At 43.1% G+C, this 26,562-nt stretch overlaps 2 protein-coding genes across 3 annotated transcripts in view; one reads left to right on the top strand and one right to left on the bottom strand.

The window, feature by feature from the left end:
- LOC147882963 (amino-acid permease BAT1-like) overlaps positions 1-26,562 on the bottom strand; it is a 70,040-nt gene that overhangs the window by 10,462 nt on the left and 33,016 nt on the right. The window contains exons 3-4 of one of the 2 annotated variants that reach the window (XM_087400589.1): positions 15,622-15,741; positions 14,942-15,133 (exon numbers count right to left, since the gene is read on the bottom strand). In XM_087400589.1, the coding sequence (XP_087256715.1) occupies positions 14,942-15,133; positions 15,622-15,741 (312 nt within the window). The remainder of the gene's footprint in view (positions 1-14,941; positions 15,134-15,621; positions 15,742-26,562) is intronic. The other variant, XM_087400590.1, reaches the window with a different exon arrangement.
- Positions 21,685-22,914, top strand: LOC147882964 (uncharacterized). Its single transcript, XM_087400282.1, has one exon. It carries the CDS (start codon positions 21,685-21,687, stop codon positions 22,912-22,914), a length of 1,230 nt encoding a protein of 409 aa, XP_087256408.1.

The raw sequence follows: 26,562 nt of genomic DNA, 5'->3' as shown, positions 1-26,562 counted from the left end.
AAACATTTCAAAAGGAGCGTTCAGTTCCCTGCAAGAAGCAAAAGCAGGTTGAGGGTCAGCATGACCCGATACATGATACTCTTGAGGCTCAACTGGTATATGATGTCATGCATGAAGAATTTGCAAATACGAGGAAAGAGTGGAAAGACTCGGTTCCTTCAATTGGCCTCATGGTTGAAATAGATGAAATTGTGGATCCAGTCAGAGAATATGCTAAGAATGCACTCATATTATTTTTTCCAGGCCAGATGCCACCTACTGCAAAGATAGGCAACTGGTTGACACGCACACTGGCTGGCTCGTTTGTTCGTAAAGTACACTATGCAGCCAGGGGTTTTTTTGAGGTTATCATGGTGGATGAGATACACAGACAAATGCTTTTGGAACATTCGCCTCTCCTTTTTGGGCAGCAAATGGTGCATGTATTGCCATGGTCTCCCACAAGGGATTTTCAGGCTTTAATCCGACACAGATGCCCGGTTTGGATTGAAGTTGTCGATTTCCCACAATGTATGGCCTCACTCTTGCCTGAAATTGCAGCATCTTTAGGTAAAGTGGTCTGCCCACCACGGCCAAATGGCAACTCGAACAGATTTTGCATTCTCTGGGATACTAATAATCCCACATCAGACTCTTATTCAGTCACGGTGAATAATGTGAACATGGGAAGTGCTTTTTATAAACTCAAATGGGGATTATTTGCAGGGCACATGGCTTCACAATGTCCAATGAATCAGCATAAAATACCTCATACCACTTTGCCGGTTCAAATGCCTACCAAGGATGCTTCTACTCCAGTTGCAAATAAAAACAAAGGCAGTAGACAGCCTTCTGGAAGTCAGGATCAAGGCAAAGCTCTAGTGGCTCCCAATGGGAATATCTCTTCACATTCACCCCCTGCTATTCAATCTTTGACCAAGGACAGAAACCTCCAACTGATGGATGGCAAAGTCCAAGAAAGGTTATTTCTGCTCGAAGAATTCCACCCACCAACTTGGAATGGTGCATCTTCTAGTGGAAATACCCCAGAGATAAATGCAGGAATTGGGATTACATGGGCTGCAGTAACAGCCAGCAGAACACTCTTCCCCGAAGAAGAGGTTGCTGCTTTGCTGTCTACTTCTCAGGTGGCTACTTCTTCTCAGGGGTGAGGCCTGACCCTGAGATAGAAATGCAAGGCTGACCTCATAATTTTTGCTACTGTACATAGTTGTTATCATAGTTGCACGAAACGGCCGTTTCTTGGCTGGAAACGGAAACGGCGAAACGGAAACGGCGTTTCTTGAAGAAACGCCGTTTCGTAAAACCTGTTTTTGCCCTAAATCCCAAAAGTCGTGATTTCGCCGCCTGGCTCCATTTTTCGCCGCCTCCCGCCGATCGCACTCCTCCTGTGCATCCTTGCTGCTCTCTCCACCTTCTCTAAGCTCTCTCCATCCCTCCATCCTTTGCTCTTGGACTCTCCATCCCGTTTTCCTCGGACCTCCATCCTTCTCTCTCCATCCTCTTCATCCTTTGCTCCATCTTCTCCATCCTGCAAAAGCTGCAGCTTGGCAGCCTGCTCTCCATCCCTCCATCCTTCTTCTCTCCATCCTCTCTTTAATCTTACCTGTAACCTCTCCATCCTCCTTCACTTCTACCTCTAGGCTCTGATCCTCCAGGCTCCTTCCACCTCTCCATCCTCTTTTACCTCTGAGCTCTCCATCCTCCTTCTACCTCTCCATCCTTTCTCACTTGTGACCTCTCCATCCTCCTTCTCACCTCTCCATCCTCCTCAATGCCGAGAGATGCTTATTGGGTCCATGTCTCCCTCCTAGATAGTTATAAAGGAGGCACTGGCTCCAAGAAGTATGAATGATGCATTGATGCTTGAAGACTGAAGCTTCAAGTCTAGATAATTGTATTATGTATGATTTGCAAATTGCACTCTATTGATAATTATATTATGTATAAAAAATAAAATTCTATACATAAATTGTATCATATTGCCGTTTCTTCCGTTTCCGTTTCGGCGGGGCCCGGAAACTCCGTTTCTTCCGTTTCCGTTTCGGCTGGTAACTATGGTTGTTATATTACTATAAATATCTATAAATATGATTGCTCATATCAAATGTTTTACACTCAATGTCCAGGGGATGTGTGACAGTAGGAAATGGAAATCTGTGTGGCTGTACATCAATAGATTTCAGCCTGACATAGTGGCATTACAAGAACACAACCAACATGTCTATGCAGGAAAGACAGGACACTACTGTGGATATGATATTTTCTATGCTGGGAGCACTCTTTCTCAGAGGTAGTCCTTCCGATCAAACATGAGCTTCAACCAGTTATTGCTCTAAATGACAACAAAGGCAAATGGCTTGTTCTCCAATGCATTATTCGAGGAGAGGTGTTTGAATTTGCTTCTGTTTATGCACCTCAGTCCTCTAGAGAAAGAACTGCAATTTGGGATGACATGCAACAATATCCGTGGAGATATCATGCCTACATATGTGGGGATTTCAATAATGCTCCACAACAGGGTGACAACACCTCCAGACATGACCATATGTTAACTCCTAAAAGGCATGCATGGTCTCAATTACTATTGCATTTGGATTTGGTTGACCTTTGGAAGGAATTGCAGCCTTTGTCACCGGGCTACACATTTCAACATAATGCTTTTTTCTCTTATCAGGCACGTCTAGATCGATGGTATAGTGTAGCTCCACAACAAATTGGGGATTTTACATGCAAAATGTGGATTGACTATGCCTTTGTGCATTCAAACCATGAACCTCTATGGTTGCGGTTATCCTTTCATGATATGCCAGATGATAGATTGCCACAAAGGAGACATCTAATCATAAACAATAGCTATTTGCAACATGCTGATTTCAAGGCAATGGTTACTGAAGCATCTCATTGTCTGTCCACTAGCAGTCATATTCATATTGATGATGCCTGGGATTCTTTTATTTCCAAAATGCAAGCTGTGATTAGAGCTTATGGCAAGTCTTACATGAAGACTCTGAGGGAAACCATTGCTCAGGCCAAATCCACTTGTCAATACCTCACTGAACTCAGCCATCATCGTTCGTTGTCCATGCATGAGCAAACAACACTATGCCAGGCCAGACATTGTCTTAAACTAAATGATCACAGGAAACTGGCCAAATGGGAGACTAGAGCAAGACAAAGAGCTTTTACAGATAAAGGTTGCTCTTCCAAATAAATTTTCAAAAGTTTACATCAGAGGAGACTCAAAACAGAAATTTGCAGAGTGCTTATGCCTGATGGATCATGGACCACTTCACGGTCACAGCTTGCTTCTGTTTGTGTGCATCATTTCTCTCAGCAATTTGGCTCTGTAGTTCCTCCCTCACAACAGGTTTTGCTTGCACGAAATTTACTGTTGCAACATGTTTCTCCTATCATTTTGCCTACTCAAGCTTTGGAATTGGAGGAACCCTTTACTGAGAGGGAACTGTCAAATGCAATCAAATCATGTGGCAGATGGAAATCTCCAGGATGGGATGGTTTAACAGTCGAGTTTTTTCTAGAATATTGGCCTATTTTGAAGCATACATTGCTATATATGGTGAATGCTGCATGGCAAAATCAGAAAATGCCGGACACATGGAAGAGAGGTCTTGTTAAACTCCTTCCAAAAAAACAAATTTGTGAGTCTTTTGCAAACTGGAGACCTATCACTCTTATGCCCGTCATTTACAAAGTTACTACCAAAATGATTGTTGATCGGCTAAAAGGGTTTTTACATGATGTGTTGCATCCTGCTCAATATGGCTTTGTCCTGCGTGGGCATATCACATATAACATTGCTAATGCCTAAGTTGGAATTGAATATGCCAAATACACGCAGCAGGATGTTTTGTTATTGCAAGTTGATATTGCCAAAGCCTTTGATACTGTTCAGTGGGATTTTATTTCATCGACTATGCAGGCATTGGGATTTGGCACAAAAATGCAGCAACTCATCACTTGGCTATATCAAGATAGCAAAGCTGCCTGCATACTTTCAGGGGATATTTCTCCATACTGGACTCTTGGTTGTTCTGTCAGGCAAGGATGTCCCCTAAGTGCTTTACTTTTTGCCATAGCCACTCATCCACTGCTTCAATATCTAGACCACCTCTTGGACACTGACCAGTTGCACGGTTTGGAGATTCTTGGCAGTCATAGCATGATTGCTCAGGCATATGCTGATGATTCATTCTTTACTCCAAAAAATACTCGGGCTGATCTGTCCATGATTATGCAAGCTCTTTCTACATATGGATTGGCTGCTGGTCTTTGGGTAAATTTTCAGAAATCAAAATTGTTGCCGTTGCATACACAGGAATGGCACAACCTTCTGTGACCTAGGGAAATTGTCCCCGCTTCTCAATTCATTTGGCATCTCGGTTAGCCTCTAGGTTGAGGACTCACCCGTTCCCAACAAACTGATTGGGTGCTAACAAAGTTAAGGGCAAAACTTGAATATTGGAAGCTTGCAACTTGTCCATTACATGTTCGCTTGCGAATTACACAATCCATTTTGATAGCATACCTACAATTTTATTTACCTCTCACTATGTTCACTAAGGCAGATCTAGTTTCCTTTATGTCAGCTATCATGGAAATTTTTTGGTGTTCAAAAAATGGCAAGAAAAGTCTGAGATTACTCTCTATGCATCGTTTATGTTCTCCAAAGATGCACGGGAGTCTGAACAATCTCAATATTCAAATGCATTTACTTGCTCACAGAGGGAAAATGATGATACAGTTTATGCAAGGAGATCAGCCTTGGGCTTTCATGATCCACTCTCTCTTATTACATATTCATACCTCTGCCTTTGGGCATTGGCAGCCTACTCAGTGGGATTTTTTATTTGGCTCTATCCAAGGCAAGATCAGAGGTTGCCCTTTTGTCTCTCGTCTGCTTCTTGATTGGAAACATATCTTATCTTACTTGGAATGGCATGGCAGGGATTATCTGTCGGAAAACTCTTTGAGGGCTTAAATGCCAAAATTATTTCCAGAAATTGTTCTCTGCTCCTGGTTCCCCATCAAATCAAAGGACTGATGCAATGACTGAGATAGTAGAAATGGATGATGCTCTTACATAGGAGAGACCTTTTACTGACACAGAACTTGATAATGCATTGTCCCATCTCAGCAAACACAAGTCCCCTGCCTGGAATGGCCTTACAATGGAATTTTATATTTCTTTTTGGGATGATTTGAAAGATGTCCTTTTGCAAATGATCAATGTTGCCTGGCAATTGCCGCACCCTTGGAAGCATGGCATAGTCAAACTTGTGCCCAAAAAACATCTGTGTGACCATATGTCAGATTGGAGGCCTATTACTTTGATGCTTGTAGTTTACAAACTCATTGCCAAAATGATTGAGTATAGGCTTCATGGGATACTGAATGCGGGCCTTCATCCTCATCAGTATGGGTTTGTGCCGTGAAGACAAATCCATGATATTATCTCCAATGCATTGACTACAATTGAATATACTAAGTACTCTCATCAAGATGTGCTCATATTACAGGTAGATATTGCTAAGGCATTTGACACTGTTCAATGGGATTTTCTCTCTCAAATCATGACAAAGCTGGGCTTTGGTCCCAAGATAGCAAATGCAGTTTATTGGCTTTATTCTGGCTCTACTTCTCAGTGCATTCTTGGGGGTCATCTATCTCGGTCATGGACATTGGGTAGATCACTTAGACAAAGCTGCCCTCTTAGTGCTCTCTTCTATGCCATTGCGACCCATCCCCTCCTAATGTATCTTGATCATCTTACAAACACAGGACAGATGACTGGTCTTAAAATCCCTGGGGCTGCATCTTTTTTGGCACAAGCATATGTTGATGATTCCTTCTTTATGCCACAGAATTCTCCTCGGGAAGTTCACATGCTTATGACCACACTATCATTGTATGGATTGGCAGCGGGATTGCATGTCAATTTTGATAAATCTACCTTGCTTCCCCTCAAACAATGTGACTCGCATTCTATTCTTTGGCCAGGTCAGGTGGTGCATTCCAAAGATGTAGTCAGGCATTTGGGATATCCTATAGGATGGCATATCACCAAGAAGTTAAAATGGATCTTCCAAAGACTTCAACATAAACTGGAATATTGGAAAATTTCTACTTGGCCACTTCATGTCAGGCTCAGAATAGTACAGTCTATTGTAATGTCCTATGTCCAGTTCTTTTTGCCTTTGCTACATTGGTCTTCCAGAGATATTTCAGCCTTTATGTCTCAAGCTATGGAGCTGTTATGGAGGACAAAAACTGTTGTGAAAGCATTGAGACTGATGAAGATGGAAATGGTGTGCTCTCCTAGGATGCATGGTGGACTTAATGTCCTCAATATAAGATATCATGTACTTGCAAGGAAGGCGACTATGCTCCATACTTTTTTCCGTCAACAACAACCATGGACTTGTATGATAGCATCCATGTGTGTCAACATGAGGACATCTGCTTATGGTCATTGGACTACTGATCATTGGGAGGTTGTCATTGGGAGATTTGTAGGAAAGATACCTGGCTGTTCTTTCTCTACTGCTCTGATACTTGACTAGAAACAAGTACTTTCTAAGGTCAAATGGGCTCCCGATAATTGCTCGGGGACAAACTCAATGAGGAAAGAAAGTATTCATTGGAGTGCCATCTTTGACATTCCACTTGCCTTACAAGAACCTGTTCGGGCATACAATCTCATGAAATTGGAAATTAGATACATAAATGATGTGGTAGATGATCAGGGCTCTGTCTTATCTTTTCCTCAGGCCACTGCTTCCTATGCATTGGGAATGCATCATAGGTTGATATGGAAGAAAATTGCTGATTTGTTACATCCTTTTCTACCTGTTCCTCCTGTGGCTGAAACAGACAGGCTTATGGATTGGCAATTGCAACCCTCTGCTACATGCTCTCATCCTGTTCCTCTGCCTGCCTTGACCTCCATCAAAGCCTACAGGCTTCTTCAGCCTGCCCCATGGATTCAGCAATATGCTAATACTCTGTGGCATATCAGGAAGCCCCTCTCATGGTGGCGGAAGAATCTCAAGATATTATGAAAGTGTAAGATGCCTTTGAAACAAAGACTTTTTCTTTGGAGATGCATGACAGGCACATTGTCAGTGGGAATAACACTTGCCAAACGTCGCATTGCACCATCCACATGTTTACAATGTCAGGCTCCTTCAGAGACTGTCCCTCATTTGCTTTGGCACTGCCCGTGTTCTACGAACCTCCTCGGGAGAATTTCAGATCATCTTCGGCTCCGTTTCCCGAGTCACATATTTGGGAAACATTTTTTATTATTTGGCAGATTTATGAGGTCTCTGTCTCTATACTCACTAGTTTTTTCATGGGTGAGATATTGGGCTCTTTGGACAATCTAGAGTGAACATAATTTGGCATACTTGGGTCGGCAGATTCACAAGTCATATGAATCTTTCCGAGCCTAATTGCGGCAATCCTTATATGATGCCTGCCATGAGGGGGATATACATGCTTCTTGCATAGAGCTTTTCTTTTTATGTTTATGATCTTTGGGATACTCTCCATTTTGGAGACTTCTCATCTTGTAAATTTATGAGAATATAAATATACTGCACTGAATTTTACTAAAAAAAAGTGTGTGAGAAAGAAGAAAAGAAAGAAAAGAAATTTTATTAGAGTCTTCGGAAGACCGATGGGTCTATGAGACTGAAAGAAAACCTGATACAAATCACAGTAAGGGTGGAGCTACTGAAACGAGCATCATCACCCGTGTTGAACCCTAAGTCTGATCGTACATAATCAAATGCATCTGAATGTAACAATGAAAAGAAAAGAAAAGGACTGAAGCGGAGCGGAATCCTCCGTATGTCATGTCGCCTTGGCTGGTGCATAGTTGATGATGGGACGCTGGCGTCTGTCAAGGAGTGCCGTGCATCTCGGTCTCCTAGACGAGGCTCGACAGAAGACCAGAGCCACCATGACTCCCATGGGACGTATCCCGAGTCTAAACAATGTGACGGGAGGTCCCCCGGAGTGATCTGTGTCTCCCCTCGATGTCTCGTGTGTTGTGCTACGGTCGTTGAGTCGGGGTCTCTGTCACGTCTGCGGCTAGAGACTAGCATCGATGTGGAACCCTAGTCTCACAAACCATCTGTGAGTCTGTGCATACCAACGTCGCTCATCTCCCTCTGCTGCCAACCTCATGGAGGAATCGAGAGCCAACCATGACAACCTCTGTCTCCCTGATGTGTAGTCCCCATATGATCTAACTCGGTGTAGATATGTGATGGTCTGAAAGGCTGCATCTAGCTAGAGTGGAGAAGCACCAAACTCGGCCTGAATGATGTGATGTGGTACAGACGGTTTCCCCCGGATCATCCGTGCGAGCATGAGGATCTGCAAGCACTCCACCCGTGTCCACTCTATCCCTAACATGTCAGGCCCCCAACAAGGGCTGCCATACATACCGGCTGGTCAGACCAAGGAGTCGAAGAGAAGAGCCTTGGTTCGAGGGTCCTGGAAGTGGGAGTGAAAGCATTGTCTCTCTAGCCGAGCCAGTGAGGCGTATCCCATGCTCAGCCTGGCTTGCATCGCTGGTCTCATCGTGAAGATCGGACCGGAGAAGATGACCCCTATGTAAGTGTATGAGGATACGATCTTAACTGGTGACCCATCGAAAGTAAAAGTAACCTGCTTCCGTTGCATGTTTACTCAAGAGGTGTTTAAGATCATGACCTTGGTCTTGCCAAGGTTGACCTCCAAATCATGGGATAAACAAAAATCCTGCAGTGCATCCAGGTGTCGCTGGAGCCCCTTGAGTGTGGACGACAAGAGTGCCACCTCATATGCGTAAAGAAGAATCCTGATGATGATCCTGGCAAGTGAGCAACCGGTCCCACCGAACGCCCCCATGAAAGTCTCAAGCTCATCGATGTAGAGGCCAAACAGGGTCGGTGATAAGGGACAACCCTGTTTGACCCCTATGGTACTCAGGATCTCATCTGTCCAACCTGCACCTGTCCGAACTCAGCCTGAGACTCTCTCATACAGTGCCATGACTGCCCAGACAATCTCCTGATCAAATCCCAATGTCTGTAGGCGTGTGTGTGTGTGTGTGTGTGTGTGTGTGTCAAAAAACAAAGAGCCTCAACAGGAAATCAAAAGCAAAGAGAAACTATTTCCAGGCATGACTGAGGAAGATCTCCTTGATGGCAAGCATCATAGATAGATTGCCATAGGGAGAGTTTGAAATATTCATAAGATTGCAAGAACGGATTCCCAAAATATCTCATGTTGTGATCCTGCCATATGGTCCAAAAAGCCCAATATCTGACCCAGTACAAAAATAAAGAGTAATGGACCAAGGTTGTAGGAACTCTGCCAAAAAGCCAAAAATGTTTCCCAAAAGGAGAGTTAGGGAAACGAAGGCGAAGCAACATGGAAATTTTGCATATGAAGGTCTTAGTGCTGATAATATACCTCTCATGGATTTACCCACAAAAAAAAAAAATGTGTGTGTGTGTGTGTGTGTGTGTGTGTGTGTGTGAGAGAGAGAGAGAGAAAGTTTATTAAAGTCTTCGGAATACCAATGGGTCTATGAGACTGTGAAAATCCTAGTACAAATGAACTGTGTGAGGGTGGAGCTACTAAAACGAGCATCCACACCAATGCAGAATGCAAAAAAATGCAAAATGGTAGTACTAAGTACAACATAGTCATGTCAATGGTCAACTACATATCAATCTCATCATCATCGTCATCACCAACATCGTCCAGTGCATCAGGATGGATGAGGGAATGGAAGCATGAACGCAGCAATAGAGAGTTGTTGACTGCTCACAGTTGTGACCCTGTGACGTCTCTTGGTCATAACTCTGCGCCTAACAAGGGCTACAGTAACCCCTGTCGTGGGGCTCCGACTCTGAACAAGGAGGGGATATCTCCAAGTGTAATCCGCAATCAACCCTCTGTCTGAGCTGTCGAGTCACTGGCTCTGGGTCACGATCATGTCTAGGTCTAGTCCTATGGGGGTCCATGTGATCCATGTGATATGGCAAGAAGAACTCCATGATGCAACTTTGAGAGGTATCTGCCAAGTGGGAAGTCTGCTCCTGTCTCCATGATGGAAGTAGCCTCTCGTGGTGCCTGACTGCCTCATGAATGAAAGCCGCCAAGCATCTCTGGTCTGGATAGGAGAGGAACCGGGACAAAACCCTAAAGCTATCTCTGAAGAGGCAGTAGAAACACCATCGGATCTCATAGTAAACAAGACACCTAAAGATGAAATGCTCCTCCATCTCAACCTCCGTCACACAATGTGCATATGCACCTCTCCTTGAGTATGCCCTCTGTGCTGCCGCTCTCAATACGAAGTCTATGTGAAGAGACCCGCAACTGCCCAATAGAGATCCTCAGTGAGTGGGGTAAGTGGATCTGCATGTATCCTGGTGGGTCAATGAATCCCTCCTCTGTGATATGCAAGCAGTGATTCCTATAAAAGCTGAGCTTCACTGGAAGCTTGCTTGGTCTCAACCAGGTCCGAAATGTGTGTAGCTGTAAGAGATCCTCGCGGATGACCTAGGGAGGGGTTGATATCCTAAGGGAGGTAATGGTGGGGCCAATCAGGATAGGAGGACGATGGCAAATCGGAATTGGCAAATAAATGCATGTTGAGATGCCTAGAGTGGTGGCCATGTTGCTTGGTTATTTGCTTCATTCTAACTGAGCCCTATAGACTAGCCTTCATATACTTGGTCCTCTCCTAGAGATGCTCACCTCCAACAGCCACCACTTACATGCTGTCAAAGACAACCATATGATAAAAGCCACAATAAACGGTGTCCAAGGCCCTACAATAACCAGCAAAAACTTACTACATATTTTGTTTTGCTGACTCGGGTCTAGAATATCTAACCACATCCCTCCAAAGATCTTCTTGATAGAAACCTCCCTATCAAGGTCATAGGCAACTTCTTTGGTCATAGATTGTTAGGAGCATAAGCCTGATATAACCTGAACTCAAGTACACGCTTGACATGCATGATGTGTTCTTAAGTATTATACTCTTAAAACACAAAGAGGGGATCCATTCCCTCTTGATCCAATTAATATTTGACGACCATCAAAAAATGGTATCAATGGCTTTGTTGCTCACTTGCTTAAGGAAATAAATAGAGCTATCTTTGGGGTAGCAAGATCCTTTGTACATTAAGTAGAGAGCAAGTGCACGACAAGGAGGTCCACATGCTTCAAAGCTATCATATACATGCAGCCCCAAGGGCACGAGGCATGTTCAGCCTGAAGGATACAATCAGTGTTTCTACCATGGTTGCTTGCCCAAGGGTCGATTTTGGTACTATGAGAAGCGATTTCCGACAGTTGGCCTATTGAAATCATCACACATGGATTTCTCTCTTCCATTCTAGACTCTGTCATGGATTTTCTCTTCAATATGCCACCGCCCCATACCTGTACCACAATCAAAAGACCAAAGACAGCAAGAATATAAAGGAGCTTCAACTGCGAGCTCCATTGTCTGTGTCGGAGTGTCACTGACCAACCTGTGAGTCCCCAAAACAAGGAGTCAGCGCACTGTAGATACGATGCATACCTGGACAGCATACCTGGACATGAGGATTGCGTGGAGTTGACAGCAAGTTTGCAAAGGCTGGAACTGCCGCAGGTCCACGTGGCAGCTTCTGTCTGGAGCAGGTGAGCAGATCTGATGCTGGAGCAGCCACGCTGCCTGCGTGGTTCGAGCAGGTGAGCAGATCTGATGCTGGAACAGCCACGCTGTCTGCGTGGCTTTTTGCATGGCAAGTAGCAGAAGAAATCAGCAGGATATCAGCGTGGGGGACTGGGCAGTACACCCAGTATCATCTCCCACATACATTGAGGATCTCGATGGGTCATTTTGGAGTATCTTCACACAGGCTATGAGTTGAGACAAGACGAGCAGAGGGAATCCCACGCGAGAGACGGATTTGCACTTTATCTGATATGCAGGAGACCAAGACAGAGGATCACTATGCTTTCAGATACCCCATATACTATGAGATCCGTGGACGGCACCACTGTCTCTTTCAGTACCGGTTTTGGCCCATTCAGAGAGTTCCTAGCACATCCAGATCAATAGAAGGTGGCTATTTTCCTTCTTGAGGCCCAGAGACACAGAGATCAGCTCATAAATGCACAAAGGAGAGCACACAAGGGATCAGACGAGCCCAGCTAGAGCACGATCATGGATTTTTTCTGTAGTGACCGAAGCCAATTGTTACGCTCAAGTTGAGGTGACATGACCTCGGAAGGGTCAGTAGACCTTTTCTTTTGAAGGATCAATGTTTGTATTATATTTGTTTGAGCTTTACGTAAAGGATCAGAAAGGAATCAAAGTCAAGGTCCTCGGTGAGGGTGATATGGCACTAGACTAGGTGGATCTAAGGCTAAGGGGTATAAATGCATTAAATGTGCCAAGGGGCAAATGATTTCAATGATATCCCAAGAGAGGGGTAAATGATGCATTTAGGAGGTACCCTAAAATATAGACATGTGGCATACTAGATCCATCTAGGGAATTGGGTCTCGTTGGAATTTGACAAGTAGGAACTTTCACGTAAGAGATTATGTGAGCTTGGTACCATCGAGGTTGGCTGGGAGGAAAATATGTGCCTATGCCCGTGATTGGGAAAAGAGAGTTAGGCCTTTGAATGTTTATTCGTGATATTTCGTATCAGAGCAGCAGGCGATTGGGAAAAGGGGGATCGAGAGAGGTCTTGGGCTTTGGTATTCAGCAGGCAGAGCGTGGCGGAATGTCAGGCTGTTGATCCGATTCTTCGTTAAGCCTTAGCATGCTACCACTGGGAAGCCAATAGAGGAGCGGGGATCTTGTCTTACGGGATCAGAGAAAAAGGCAAAGAGTGGCGCACACGCTGGTTTACGGGTGGTTACCTTCAAGACTAGCTGACTATAATATTTTGGTATCTTTCGTCGTTGATTGAAGGTGTGGAAGACGGGATTGCAGGAGCTTGTGAGTACGGGCTAGTTTAATAATTATTGTGATTCCGTTCGTCAATCTGCAACTAGCCTAGGGCCAGGGAAACTGATCTAGATATCCACAATAAACTACTTAAAAGAAGTTTGTGTTTTGATATCTGCGTTACGTGGAGATCCTTTAACATTATTGATACTGGTACTTCAAAGATGAGTGTCTTGTTGGGTAGTGCCGCAAGCAGGAGCTGGGTGTGAAAAAAAGCGTAGTATTGTGGATTTTGCAAGTAGTGGATTCGGTAGCCAGTAGAGCTACGTACGTTGCTGTGGTCCGCTATCAGACAAAGCACATAGTCTATTAGATGGTGTCGTGACTAGTTGGTGGAGCGTTGGTTAACACCAGCCTTACCTAGACAAGCCGAGCAACAGCAACATTCTATCACTGATTTTCGCTCTTGACGCCAGCCCTCGCTAGATCCTGAGCCACTATTAGACGAGCTCTTCTTGTCTTTCCTCAGTCGTCTAGTCATGTTGGTCCCACAGACAGCATACACAGGTCCAACCACTTAGGGGCGGGTGACCAATTGAAAGATGACCAGGGTATTCTCCTCAGTGTTTGCTCCCCCTTTATCCGTTTCTCTCGCAGGTGACAGCGCAATGTACTACTTTTATTTCTCGTCACAGGGGTTTCTTTTCAGTCTCATAGACCCTTTGGTCTTATGTAGAGTTAATAAACTTTCTCTCTCTTACAAGGAGAAAGTAAAAAGTGAGGGTGGAGAGAGAGAGAGAGAGAGAGAGTAAAAAGTCTAGTGAGGCAGGTAAGCAAGTGAGAAGCTCAAGGTAGATTAAGGGACATCTTACATGAGTACAAGTGAGTGGAGGTAGATTTTTATAGTTCTATCAATGCTTTTCTTTTCAGCCCTCAGACAACGCTTCGCAACTGTTGGTTACATTGATGTTAACTTCTTACGCTTATAGCTAAGTAATCCCTTTTCTTATGTGTCCCTAGTCATAATATCACCAATGCCTTTGTAGGCATTGTAGTCTCTCCATTTTCTATTCAGTAAAGGTTCTTTTTTTCCCCAAACCTGTGCAATTGACTAAGAGACTACTGCTTCTGGCATTTGATAGGAGAGCACCTGTCATAGGTATCAAACCTTTGCTAGGGAGGGAGATTTCCTATGTTTCCACTTTCCTAGTCCTACTAACAGAGTTCCTATGTTTGAATGAGCTTTAGAGCTCCTTTTCTTCAGCCTCGAGGTCTCTTTGACAAAATGGACCAAAGAAGCCTTTGGAGCTCCTTCTCTTCAATGTCGTGGTGACCTCTTTTTCACGACATGACCCCAAAGAACAACTGAATAATCCACGTGCATTGGTGAGAACATACCTCAATGATCAAATCTAGATTACAAAACATTGTCTGATTCTTTATGCAAGTTACTTGTCATGCAACTAGGAATGTATCCCTCATAGCAAATTCAGGACACATGTAGCCTGTTTTCAGAAAGCTATGGCAAGAATATTCATAAATATATATTGGCATGAATACAAGGACATGCCCAAACTTCTCATGTAAAGCAAAGCAAAAGTGAACTTTTAAACGTCCTGAATTTCATAAGGTTACCAACTATCAAGTCCACCCTGCATGGCAAAAACTAGCTACTCCAAAATCTCCCCAAACTTCAGCAGCACAAAAATGTCAGTGTAGATCAATCTATACACGTATGTTGTCATCACAGATGAACCCATCCACATACCAATACACATCTGATCATAAACTTAAAGAAAGGTCTGTTTAAAGAATTCCAAGAGACGAGAGCAAGACAGGCCATGATGAAGACTGGCGCTCAGGGGGGAAACTAATCAAAGCATAACAAAATCCTAAAAGCACATTCCGAAACTGCCCATTGGTGCAAATATTTACAAACTAGGCATGCAAATGCACCTGCCACCAAATGGAAACAATGTCGATGTATGCGATGACATCCAAAGCAAAAGTGTTTAATGTGGCCCACAACAATGTCAATCCAATGTACATTGCCAAGAAGACACCTCGAGGTGCAAAGTAACCGCCATTCTTATTAGTTCCTGTACTTAGAAGAATTATGTTTTGCAGAGTTTGTGATCCTGCATAAGCCTTCATAAATGCAAAAATGATTAGATGGAATATAGGTCTGGATCAACATCAAGTGCGAGCTTAGTAAACTAGACTATAAGAGTACAAGCACATAGCAATGGTGATAGCTGGAACTCAACTGCAAAAAGACCACAGAATGTCTACCAAACAACGAGATACAAACAAATGATGCACATAAGCAGCCATTCATACACTGTTTCGTTGATATACGCAAGTCGTAGCAGTTTGCCTGAAGCCATCACTAGACAATACCTTCTCTACATACGTTTCACACTATGCTAAAGGGCCAGACTGAACAGAATTTCATGATGAGAATTAAAGGAAGAAAAAGGAAAGCTATGTGAGCCCTCTATACTGCAGTATGGACAGTTCTGCAAGGGGGCAAAATGAAAAGGACTGTAAGGTCGGTTCTATAAGTGTATAAAGAGAATGCCAAGGTCTAAGACAAGGAACTCACTCAAGGCTTAACCCAGAGGAAAAGCACACACCTGAGTTCCAATCCCTGCGACAAGACCAATTATTTCAAGCCATGCACAGCACCATGAAGCAAAAGGTCCCCACTTTGGTCCAGCAAGGTGAGCAGCCCAAAAATAAAGTGATCCAGTAGTCTGCAAAAGCAAAGATGGAATTAAACTTCATTGATAAGTCAAATTTTAGTTGAAGATCAAGCAAAACCCTCGCACTCTATCTTCAGGATTCAAGAAAAAAGTTGTAGACATGAGAATGCTGCAGCCACTTCGCACTTTACCCTGAATTAGCTTTCAACAGTAATTGTAAAGCTCAGTGCCAACCTTGCAGCTACTTTTGCAGAACTCAAGAAAAGTATTTCATTTCAAATGTTTTAATTCAATTACCCTAACTCCTTTTGAAGTTGTACAGAAATGAAAATGACATACAAAAACTGCACTAATATTCTTGTCACAGCCATAATGGGTTCTGGGGCAAGCAAAGCATGATAGCATTGAATCCTTGCTGCAGCTCCAAAATATGATCCATCGTACCATGGTTGCAAACCAAAAATAACCATATAAACTGATTCTCTGTTTTCTAAATCATGTCTTCTCTTAGTTTCCTCCTAAATGTAAATTTCTTTTGTACAGTGGTTTTCATCAATTATCCTATTGCAAAGTTCATAAACCCTCACTTTTCAACTATGTTCCTTTGTCTACCTGTTTGTACATCCAAGCAAAGCAAGCAGAACTATGCAAGGAAAAGATTCCAAGTTCTGTAAAGAGAACCTTCTGCCCTTTCAAGAATCCCTCCCAGCGTGTGTCCAAACACATGGTTGCCATTGAATTTCAAGCCAGATACTTGTACAAAGAGAGAGTTCCCTGTGGCTTCCATTGATGATAGTTCATGTCCTCGCTCGATCTAATTTCTCAATAAAATGAGAGCTGATTCCATCATGAGATACTGGAACCACGCTTTACACCTAATAAATTCATGGCACTTCCACTTTCAGATTGGTTATGACAACCTCATTTCTTTTACACATGATCTTATATAAGGCTCTTACAGGATCTTATCTAGTTTCTTGTAGCTTAATAGAAGTTCACTAGCTCTATACTGATAGGGGTTGGCCTAATAGATGATCATGTGAGTAATGTCAATCCTACATGTGTGGTCCTATGAAAAAGCTTTACATGACATTGATATCGTGCTTTCACACAGTAGGAGACTAGATCCTGAGATCAATAGAGCAAACAGCCACAAACCCAATTATGCATGTTAATTACCTTTCCATGGCATAAGTCTACCAATGTACTCTAGTGGTGTGGATGCTCGTTTAGTAGCTCCACTACCACAGCTCATTGTATCAAGTTTTTCACAGTCTCATAGACCCTCGGTCTTCCGAAGACTTTAATAAACTTTCTTTCTATCACTCATTAAATATGGAGATAAGGAGTTCCAAAACATTGCACAAATATACTTTGTCACCAAATAGGTCTCATAAGTGACTAGTGCAAGAGCCATCAACCTTAGCTTCCAAATATATGATTGCCTAATCCAAGAAGAGTGGAGGCAAACCATTTGTCATAAGAGAAAAAAAATGAGCCATTGAGGTACAATGGTGAAGGAAGCCTGAAGCAATGTACTCGCAATCCTACAACAATGACTGCTTCAAAAGGTTAAATCTATTGCAATAATGGCACGTGCTCTATGATGTAGAACATTGGAACTATAATCATGGTAATAGCGTGCCTTCATGAAGACAAATGTAGAGTTGAAAAAGATGTGCTCTATGAAAGTACGTGCATGAAGAAATATTATAATATTTAAAGAAGTAAAAGAAGGCTTGGAAACCTACATTAAGAGAGCATAAGAAACTAAGGAAGAGCATCTTGGAGAGGGACACTATCAAAAGAATTAATAAAACAGAAAATAGCTTGCACTTGCTCCTAGCCCTCCCCTCCCTTGCAAGTTCCCCATTTTATACACACGTGTGTGTGTGTGTGTGTGTGTGTGTGTGTGTGTGTGATGTGTGCCTGTGTGTGTGTGTGTGTGGTGTGTGTGTCTAGAGAGACGGTGAGCGACGGTGAGACGAAGGTACCCGCTAGGATTCTCCCCCTCCGTCCGTACGTCCGTACGACGATCGTACGGACTCCCCTGGCGTGCAGGCCCGTACACCCCGTTGTCTGTTCGTACATTCTGTACGTCCTTGTCAGCCCTGTTGTACGACGTCGCCATCTTCTGTACACCCAGCCTCCCCGTACCACCCTACTCTTTCCCGTACAATTCCGTACTTTTTTGTGAGCACCAACTGTCCGTACAGAATCCCTGTATTTCTCTTCCCACTTTCCGTACAGGTTCCTCCGTATAGCTTTTCCCGTACAGTCAATCTTCGTCCGTACAGTCACTTCCGTATATTTCCTCCCGTTTTTTCCTACAGGCTATCCGTACAGGTCCTTCCGTACAGGCTTTTCCGTACAGGTCCTTCCGTACAGCTTATCCCTTCCGTACAGCCCCTCTGTTCAGCTTCTGCCGTACTGATCTGCATTCTCTCCCAGTGCCTCTCCGTTCGTTATCTCTGTTTGCTTTGTCTTTCACTCTTTTTCTCTCCTGCCTTGCCATACCTCAATCATGGCTTCAGGTCCCGATGTCTGTACATATGCTAGAAAAGAAAGAACTACAGATGCTAAGCATCGTCCTTCTCAGCCTGCTTCACAGGATGATGAGCTTACCATGGAGGCTCAATATGTGTTTGATACACTTAAGGATGACTTTCAGCAGTCACGACAGGAATGGGGCAAACCAGTTCCGGAGATCACATACAAATTGAAATTGCCCTCCCTTGTGAATCCTCTCAGAAAGCTATCTCAAACTGCGGTAATTATTTTCTTTCCAGGAAGAATTCCAGCCGCCAGTGATCGCAATGGATCAAGTCTATCCTTGGAGGATGCTTTGTTGAGGGTGTCTACTTTGCCTCCAGAGGATTTTATGAGGTGCATTTATCAGATGCTTTGTGCAAGCAGAGGCTCCTTGAGCTTTCTCCCCTTTTTTACGGGAAGCAGATGGTACATGCCATGCCTTGGTCCCCAAACAAGGACTACCAAAGTCTGATACGTCATCATTGTCCTGTATGGGTTGAAGTTGTTAACTTCCCAGACTATATGCATGAAGAATTGCCTGGCCTAGCTGCTTCATTGGGACAGGTCATTTGTCCTCCACGCCCCATGGGAAATCGTAACAGATTTTGCATCCTTTGGGACACTGACACACCTACCCCTCCTTCTATTGCAGTGGAAGTTGAGGGTGTGCAATTGGGCAAAAAGTTCTTTGACTTGAAATGGGGTGTATTTGCAGGCGCTTGCTTTGCCTGCCACAAGTTTGGGCATCTAGCCTCTGAATGCCCAATGGTACTGCATCAACCCCCTCCTAATGCCTTGCCGCCTCAGACAAGGGAAAAGAATGAGAATTTGCAAGCCAAGGTAGCAAATCGAAATGGGGCAAAGAATGCTAAGCCACTTAATCAGGTGCAATCACTTGTTGGAAAAGGGAAAGAAAAAGAAAAAGAGAAGATGAAGGAACCTGTGGGGACAGATCGGGATGGTTTTCAACAGCCTAAGAAGGTGGTTGTATTGAAGCGACGCCCCTTTCAATCTTGGCAATGGGATGCTTCCTCTCCCTTACCAGGACAGGCTTCCACTTCAGCTCCAGTCCTTCAAAATTGGGTAGGGGTTTTGAAGAAGGGTATTCCGATATGTGACTCTGAAGAAGGGGAGAATGCCATATCCTTTATGGATCATGAAAGCCTGCAACCCATGCAGGCAGAGGCTTTGCCTCTCTGATATCTTGTTTTATACTTATACTCTCCTGTATATATCTCTTTCATGCATCAAACACTTAAGTGCTTTACATACAATGTACAGAGCCTCTGCAATGTCTCAAAGTGGAGGCTTTTCTGGAATTATGTACATAAAATGCAGCCAGATATTATTTGTTTGCAAGAGCATAATGAACACTCTAAGGCTGGTCATAATGATCACTTTGGCGGCTATGATATATATTATGCTGGTACCACTACCTACTCAGGGGTATGCATGATGGTCAGACATGAACTGGAGCCCCAGCTAGCATTCAACGACAGCAGTGGCCGATGGATAGTCATACAATGTAATGTCAATGGTGACATTTTTGAGCTTGCATCAGTTTATGCCCCCCAGACCTCTGCCATGAGGGCTTCTCTATGGGATTCTTTAAGCAAATATCCATGGAGATCCAATGCATTTATCTGTGGAGATTTTAACAATTCTCCTCTGCTGAGAGATAACACCACTTCAAGATCTCATATGCTTTCATCGGAAAGACAGAAATGGGATAGCATGCTTTTTTCTGTGCAGGCTGAAGATCTATGGCTGCTTCTACAAGGGTCAGCGCCTGGATATACTTTTCATCATAATGCATATACTACATACTGGGCTAGGCTTGACAGATGGTATTTGTTCTATCCACAACAATATGCAGATTTTAGCCTTCATCTCCACATTGATTTCTCTTTGGGCTTGTCAGATCATGCCCCATTATGGTTAAATCTGCAATTTGGTATGCCACTGGATGATTTGCCGACTTTCTCCAGCAGATTATTGCATGTTAATCAGGCTTACCTTCGACATCAACATTTCCAGCAAATGATTAGATTTGCAATTCATCCCTTGCTTTTGCATGCTCAGGAGGACATGAATTATGCTTGGGACAGCTTTGTCTCTCGTATACAGAATGTCATTAGGGAGTATGGAAACTGGCACATGGCTACATGGAGGAACGAGGTCAAATGGGCAAAAAGGACAGCACAATAGTTGACTGAATTTTCACAGTAAAGGCCTCTTTCTGAATCGGAAAATGATTCCCTCTCACAAGCCCGGATCAAACTGACTGATAATGATCAGCGGAAATTGCACAAATGGCAGATTAGAGCAAGAATGAAGCCCCTTATGGATAAGGGCTGTTCATCCAAAGCCTTTTTCAAGGGACTGCATGCCTCTCGAAAGAAAAACTCATGTCTAAGGGTAAGGAAGCTAGATGGCTCTTGGACGCACTCCTTCTCTGATCTCCAAGATGAATGCCAAAATTACTTCCACACACTGTTCTCTGCCCCTGGCCCCCCATCAAATCAAATGACTGATGCGCGGATTGAATTTCTTCAATATGTTTCTGGGATAGTGGAAATGGATGATGCTCTTTTATTTGAGAGACCTTTTACTGACACGGATTCTGAGCCTGACATGAAGTGGCCAAGTAGAAATTTTCCAATATTGCAATTTGTGTTGAAGTCTTTGGAATATCCATTTTAGCTGCTGTTTTCTGGTGATATGCCATCCTATAGGATATCCCAAATGCCTGACTACATCTTTGGAATGCACTATCTGACCAGGCCAGAGAATAGAATGCCAGTCACATTGTTTCAGGGGAAGCAATTTGGATTTGTCAAAGTTGGCATGCAATCCCGCTGCTAATCCATACAAAGATAATGTGGTCATAAGCATGCTGACTTCCCGAGGAGAATTCTGTGGCATAAAGAAGGAATCATCAGCGTATGCCTGTGCCAAAAAAGATGCAGCCCCAGGGATTTTAGACCAGTCATCTGTCCTGTGTTTGTAAGATGATCAAGATACATCAATAGGGGATGAGTCGCAATGGCATAGAAAAGAGCACTAAGGAGGCAGCCCTGTCGGACTGATCTACCCAATATCCATGACCGAGATAGATGACTTCCGAGAATGCACTAGGAAGTAGATCCAAAATAAAGCCAATAGATTGCATTTGCTATCTTGGGACCAAACCCCAGCTTTGTCATGGTTTGAGAGATAAAATCCCATTGTACAGTGTCAAATGCCTTAGTAATATCTGCCTGCAATATGAGTACATCTTGATTCGAGTACTTGGCATATTCAATTGCAGTCAATGCATTGGAGATATTGTCATAGATTTGTCTTCGCGGCACAAACCCATACTGATGAGGATGAAGGCCCGCATTCAGTATCCCATGAAGCCTATACACAATCATTTTGACAAAAACTGCAGTGAAAGCATTGAGACTGCTGAAGATGGAAATGGTATGTTCCCCTAGGATGCATGGAGGACTTAATGTATTAAATATCAGATATCATGTACTTGCAAGGAAGGCGACTATGCTCCATACCTTTTTCTGTCAAAAGCAGCCATGGACTTGTATGATAGCATCCATGTGTGTCAACACGAGGACAACTGCTTATGGCCATTGGACTACTGATCATTGGGAGGTTGTCATTGGGAGATTTGTCGGGAAGATTCCTGGATGCCCTTTTTCTACTGCTCTCATATTGGACTGGAAACAAGTGCTTTCTAAAGTCAAATGGGCTCCTGATAATCATTTGGGGACAAACTCAATGAGGAAAGAAAGTATTCATTGGAGTGCCATTTTTGACATTCCACTTGCTTTACAGGAACCGGTTCGGGCATATAATCTCATGAAATTGGGAATTAGATACATCAATGATGTGGTAGATGATCACGGCCATGTCTTATCTTTTCCTCAGGCCACTGCCCTTTGTGCTTTGGGAATGCATCATGGATTGATATGGAAGAAAATTGCTGATCTCTTGCATCCATTTCTACCTATTCCCCCTGTGGCTGACACATACAGGCTAATGGATTGGCAATTGTTCCCCGTTGCTACATGCTCTCGTCCTATACCTCTGCCTGTTTTGACCTCCATCAAAGTCTACAAGCTTCTTCAACCTGCCCCTTGGATTCATCAATATGCTAATACTCTATGGCATATCAGGCAGCCCCTTTCATGGTGGCGAAAGAATCTCCGACTATTATGGAGGTGTAAAATGCCTTTGAAACAAAGACTCTTACTTTGGAGATGCATGACTGGCACATTGTCAGTGGGAATCACACTTGCCAAACGTCACATTGCACCACCCACCTGTTTACGGTGTCACGCTCCTTCGGAGACTGTCCCTCATTTGCTTTGGCATTGCTCGTCTACTCGCAATCTCCTTGGGAAAATTTCAGATCTTCTTCGCCTCCGTTTCCCGAGTCACATATTTGGGAAACATTTTTGGCTATTTGGCAGATTTAGAAGGCCTTTATCTCAATACTCCCTCTTTCTCTCATGGGTGAGATATTGGGCGCTTTGGACAATCTGGGAAGAGCACAATTTGGCATACTTGGGCCGCCAGTTTCAAAAGTCATATGAATATTTTAGAGCCTCATTGCGGCAATCTTTATATGATGCCTGCCATGAGGGTAATCTGCATGCATCTTGCATCGAGCTTTTCTTTTTATGCTTCTGATCTGTGGGATACTCTCCATTTTTTGGAGACTTTCCCTCTTGTAAAGTTATGACAATATAAATACACTACACTGGATTTTGCCCAAAAAAAAAAAAAGTGTGTGTGTGTGTGTGACAATGCACTGGATTTTACCAAAAAAAATTGTGTGTGTGTGTGTGTGTGAGAGAGAGAGAGAGAGAGCTCCCATGTCAACCTGGATTCAGTGAGCCCTGCTTTGAGCCCAGCTGATCTTCTTCAGCATCTTCAGCCCTCTATACATAATCCGTACTGTCCGTACAGACTGTACGGACAGTTTTCGTCTGTCCTTGCAGCCCCGAAACCCTGACGCAGATCCCGAAATCAGCCTGCCACACTGCTCTTCTTGCCTTCTCGCCGTTTCTTGCTCGTCTTTTGCTGTTCATCATTGCATCACCACCAAAAGTTCCTTAGATTTGTCTTTGTTTAACCCTCTTCTCCTTTCCCTTCTTAATACTCGAACTTTTGTTGTGTTTTTTTTCAGTACTGGCTTACATGGGTGTGTGGATATCCCTTACGCTGTCCATATCCTCTTCTACGCTTCAGTTCTCCTCCTTCACCTCTTCTGTGATGGATTCTGACCCTCAACTCAAGCATTATTTGCATAGGGATCGCTCTCTTGATCCCAAACGAAGACTTACAGAAGCTCTTGCAGAGGATAATCTGGGTGCACGCTATGTCTTTGACACGCTTCATGAGGAATTTTTTCAAAGTAGACCGGCATGGAACAAACCTGTTCCAGAAGTCAAGTACAAATTGAAGCTTCCCTCGTTGGTAAATCCTTTGAAAAAGCTATCACAGACTGCTGTAATTTTGTTTTTTCCAGGAAGAATCCCTACTGCTGCTAATGATGTAGCATAGTGGATAAAGGCCTTGTTGGGTGGATGTTTTGTTGAGGGAGTATATTTTGCCTCCAGGGCTTTTATGAAGTACATCTTTCTCATGTCACTTACAAGCAAAAGATATTGTAATTCTCCCCTTTGTTTTATGGCAGACAAATGGTACATGTTTTACCTTGATCTCCCAATAAAGATTATCAGAACTGGATCAAGCACCATTACCTAGTATGGGTGGAATTGGTTGATTTTATAGACTATATGCATGAGGACTTGCCTGGATTGGTTACATCTTTGGGGCAAGTGATATGTCCTCCTAGACCCACTGGTAGCTTACTTCTCCATACTACTTTGAGATTTGACTTCCACCATGAAAGAGATTTGTGCAGATGCCAGAGGCTATTCCCATGCTGCGCAATCCATGGAGGAGGCAAAATCAGCCTATAAGTTTTTATAGAAGAAATGGCTTGCAAAGAAATGGGGTGTAATCCATGATTACAGGGCATGAGCTACCAATTTTGAAGTCAGAGGGAGCCATCATAAGGTGGAATTGGGAGTAGGTACTGCAACAAACTGCTTATTTTCCTCCATATTGGTCTATGATGCATACCAAGGGAAAATCGACGATAAGCATCTGGAAATGATAAAATATTCCCCTGAACATCCACCACATCATTAATGTAATGAATCCCAAGTTTCATGAGATTGTATGCCTTAACCGGTTCTTGTAAGGCAAGGGGAAGATAAAAACTTGAGCTCCAATGTATACTTTCATGGCAAAGAGAATTGGCCTGAGCTGAATTGACAGGACACCATTTAACTTTAGAAAGCACTCGCTTCCAATCCTGTAATAGAGAAGAGGAGTAAGGACAGCCAGGGATAATGCCATGAAATTTGCCAATGACCACTTCCCAATGATCAGTAATCCAATCCCCATATGCCTTTGTCCTCATGTTCATACACATGGCTGCCAACATGATAGCCCATGGCTGATTTTGCTGAAAAAAGGTAGGAAGCATGGTAATCTTTCTCGCTAATATATGATACCTGATGTCGAGAATGTTAAGACCCCCATGCATCTTTGGAGAACATATAAAGTGCACTTTCAGCAGCCTCAAACCTTTCCTGTGAGTTTTTGTCTTCCAAAAGAGCTCCATTGCCTGATACGTAAAAGTATTGAGATCTTTAGTAATCAAGTGTAAAAGGGGCAAATAAAACTGAACATGAGCCATAATAATGGACTGAACAATTCTGAGGCGAACATGTAGTGGCCATGTGGATAATTTCTAATAATCCAACTTCTGATAAAGCTTCTCAAATACCCATGACAAAATATGAAGAGGGAAGAGGAGATGAGGAGATGAGGAGAGAGGGCACAGCTAGAGAGCACACCACAAATGACTAACTGTACACTAGATTTAGTTGAAAATGTAGAATATATACAAACCCATATAGGGTTAAGGTTTGGGCATCTAACCCTTTCCTTTATAGCACTCTATTGGGTTAGTGCTATGCACATATGATCACATGATGTTGAGCATGATCTCTCAACACCTTCCCTCAAGATCAACATCATGAAGTAGGCCTTCCCTCAAGATGATGATTCTGGGGAATCGAAGAAGGACTAAACATTACATTGCATCACACCCCTTTAATGGGAATGTCCTTCCTCTACGTCAAACCAAGAGCTAGTCGGTGTTTCTCGAAAAGCTCTTTACCGAGTGGTTTGGTAAAGATGTCTGCAACATTCTGTTTGCTATCACAATGTTGCAGTGTGATGTCACCAAGTAATACTCTTTCTCTGATGAAGTGCTCTCTGACATCAGTGTGCTTTGTCTTGGAGTTATATATTGGATTCTTGGCCAATTCTTGAACCAATTGATTATCACAGTATATTGTTGTTGGCTTTGACTCATCAAAGTAATCTATTTCTGACATTAGTCTTCTGAGCCATATAGCCTCACATGCACTTGTAGTGAGTGCCCTGTATTCTACTTCAGTCGAAGACAAAGAAACAGTTGGTTGTTTGTTCGAAAACCATGATATAGCACCTTGACCAAGAAAAAATGCATATTCCTATGTGGATCTCTTGGTCTCATGATCTACGGCATAGTCACTATCACAGTATCCATGCAACCTTGGATGACTTTCTCTGTATTCTATCCCAAACTGTCTTGTACCTATGATGTATATCAAGACTCTTTTGGCTACATTCCAATGAGACTATTTTGGATTTGCCATAAACTATGCTAGTGAACTTACTTCATAACAAATATCTGACTGTGTGATAGTCAAATATATAAGAGATCCAATGAGCTGCCTGTAGTACCTGTCATTGACTGTAGGCTTTTTTGAATCTTTAGTAAGTTTCAAACTCTGTTCCATGGGAGTGGCTGCAATCTTGCAATCTGCCATATGAACTTCTTCAAAAGACTTATCAACATATTTGAGCTGACTCATGAAGGTGCTGTCTGAATCTCTCCAGAACTCAATTTCAAGACAATAGTGCATAAGTCCAAGATCTTTCATGTCAAACTCTACAGATAAGTCTTGTTATAGCTTTTGGATGAAGCTATCCTTGCTTCCGGTCACAATCAGATCATCTACGTATAAAAGTGCAATAGTAATGTCTTCCCCTTGAACTTTGTAGTAGAAAGTATGATCTGCATTGGATTTCATGTATCCTAGATTAGCAAAATACTTGTCGATTCTGTTGTATCAACTTCTAGGTGCTTTCTTTAAGCCGTAGAGACTCTTTTTGAGATGGCAAACCTTATTCTCCTTTCCTGGTTCAACA

This window comes from Dipteris shenzhenensis, chromosome 29, assembly GCF_047967505.1.
Source record: "Dipteris shenzhenensis isolate YYH24624 ecotype China chromosome 29, Dip_SZ_1.0, whole genome shotgun sequence".
Classification (NCBI taxonomy): domain Eukaryota; kingdom Viridiplantae; phylum Streptophyta; class Polypodiopsida; order Gleicheniales; family Dipteridaceae; genus Dipteris; species Dipteris shenzhenensis.
This window is presented reverse-complemented; position numbering and strand designations above follow the sequence as displayed.

Coding starts and splice junctions, on each gene's coding strand:
- LOC147882964 (XM_087400282.1), top strand. CDS start 21,685: ATGGTATGTTCCCCTAGGATGCATGGAGGACTTAATGTATTAAATATC.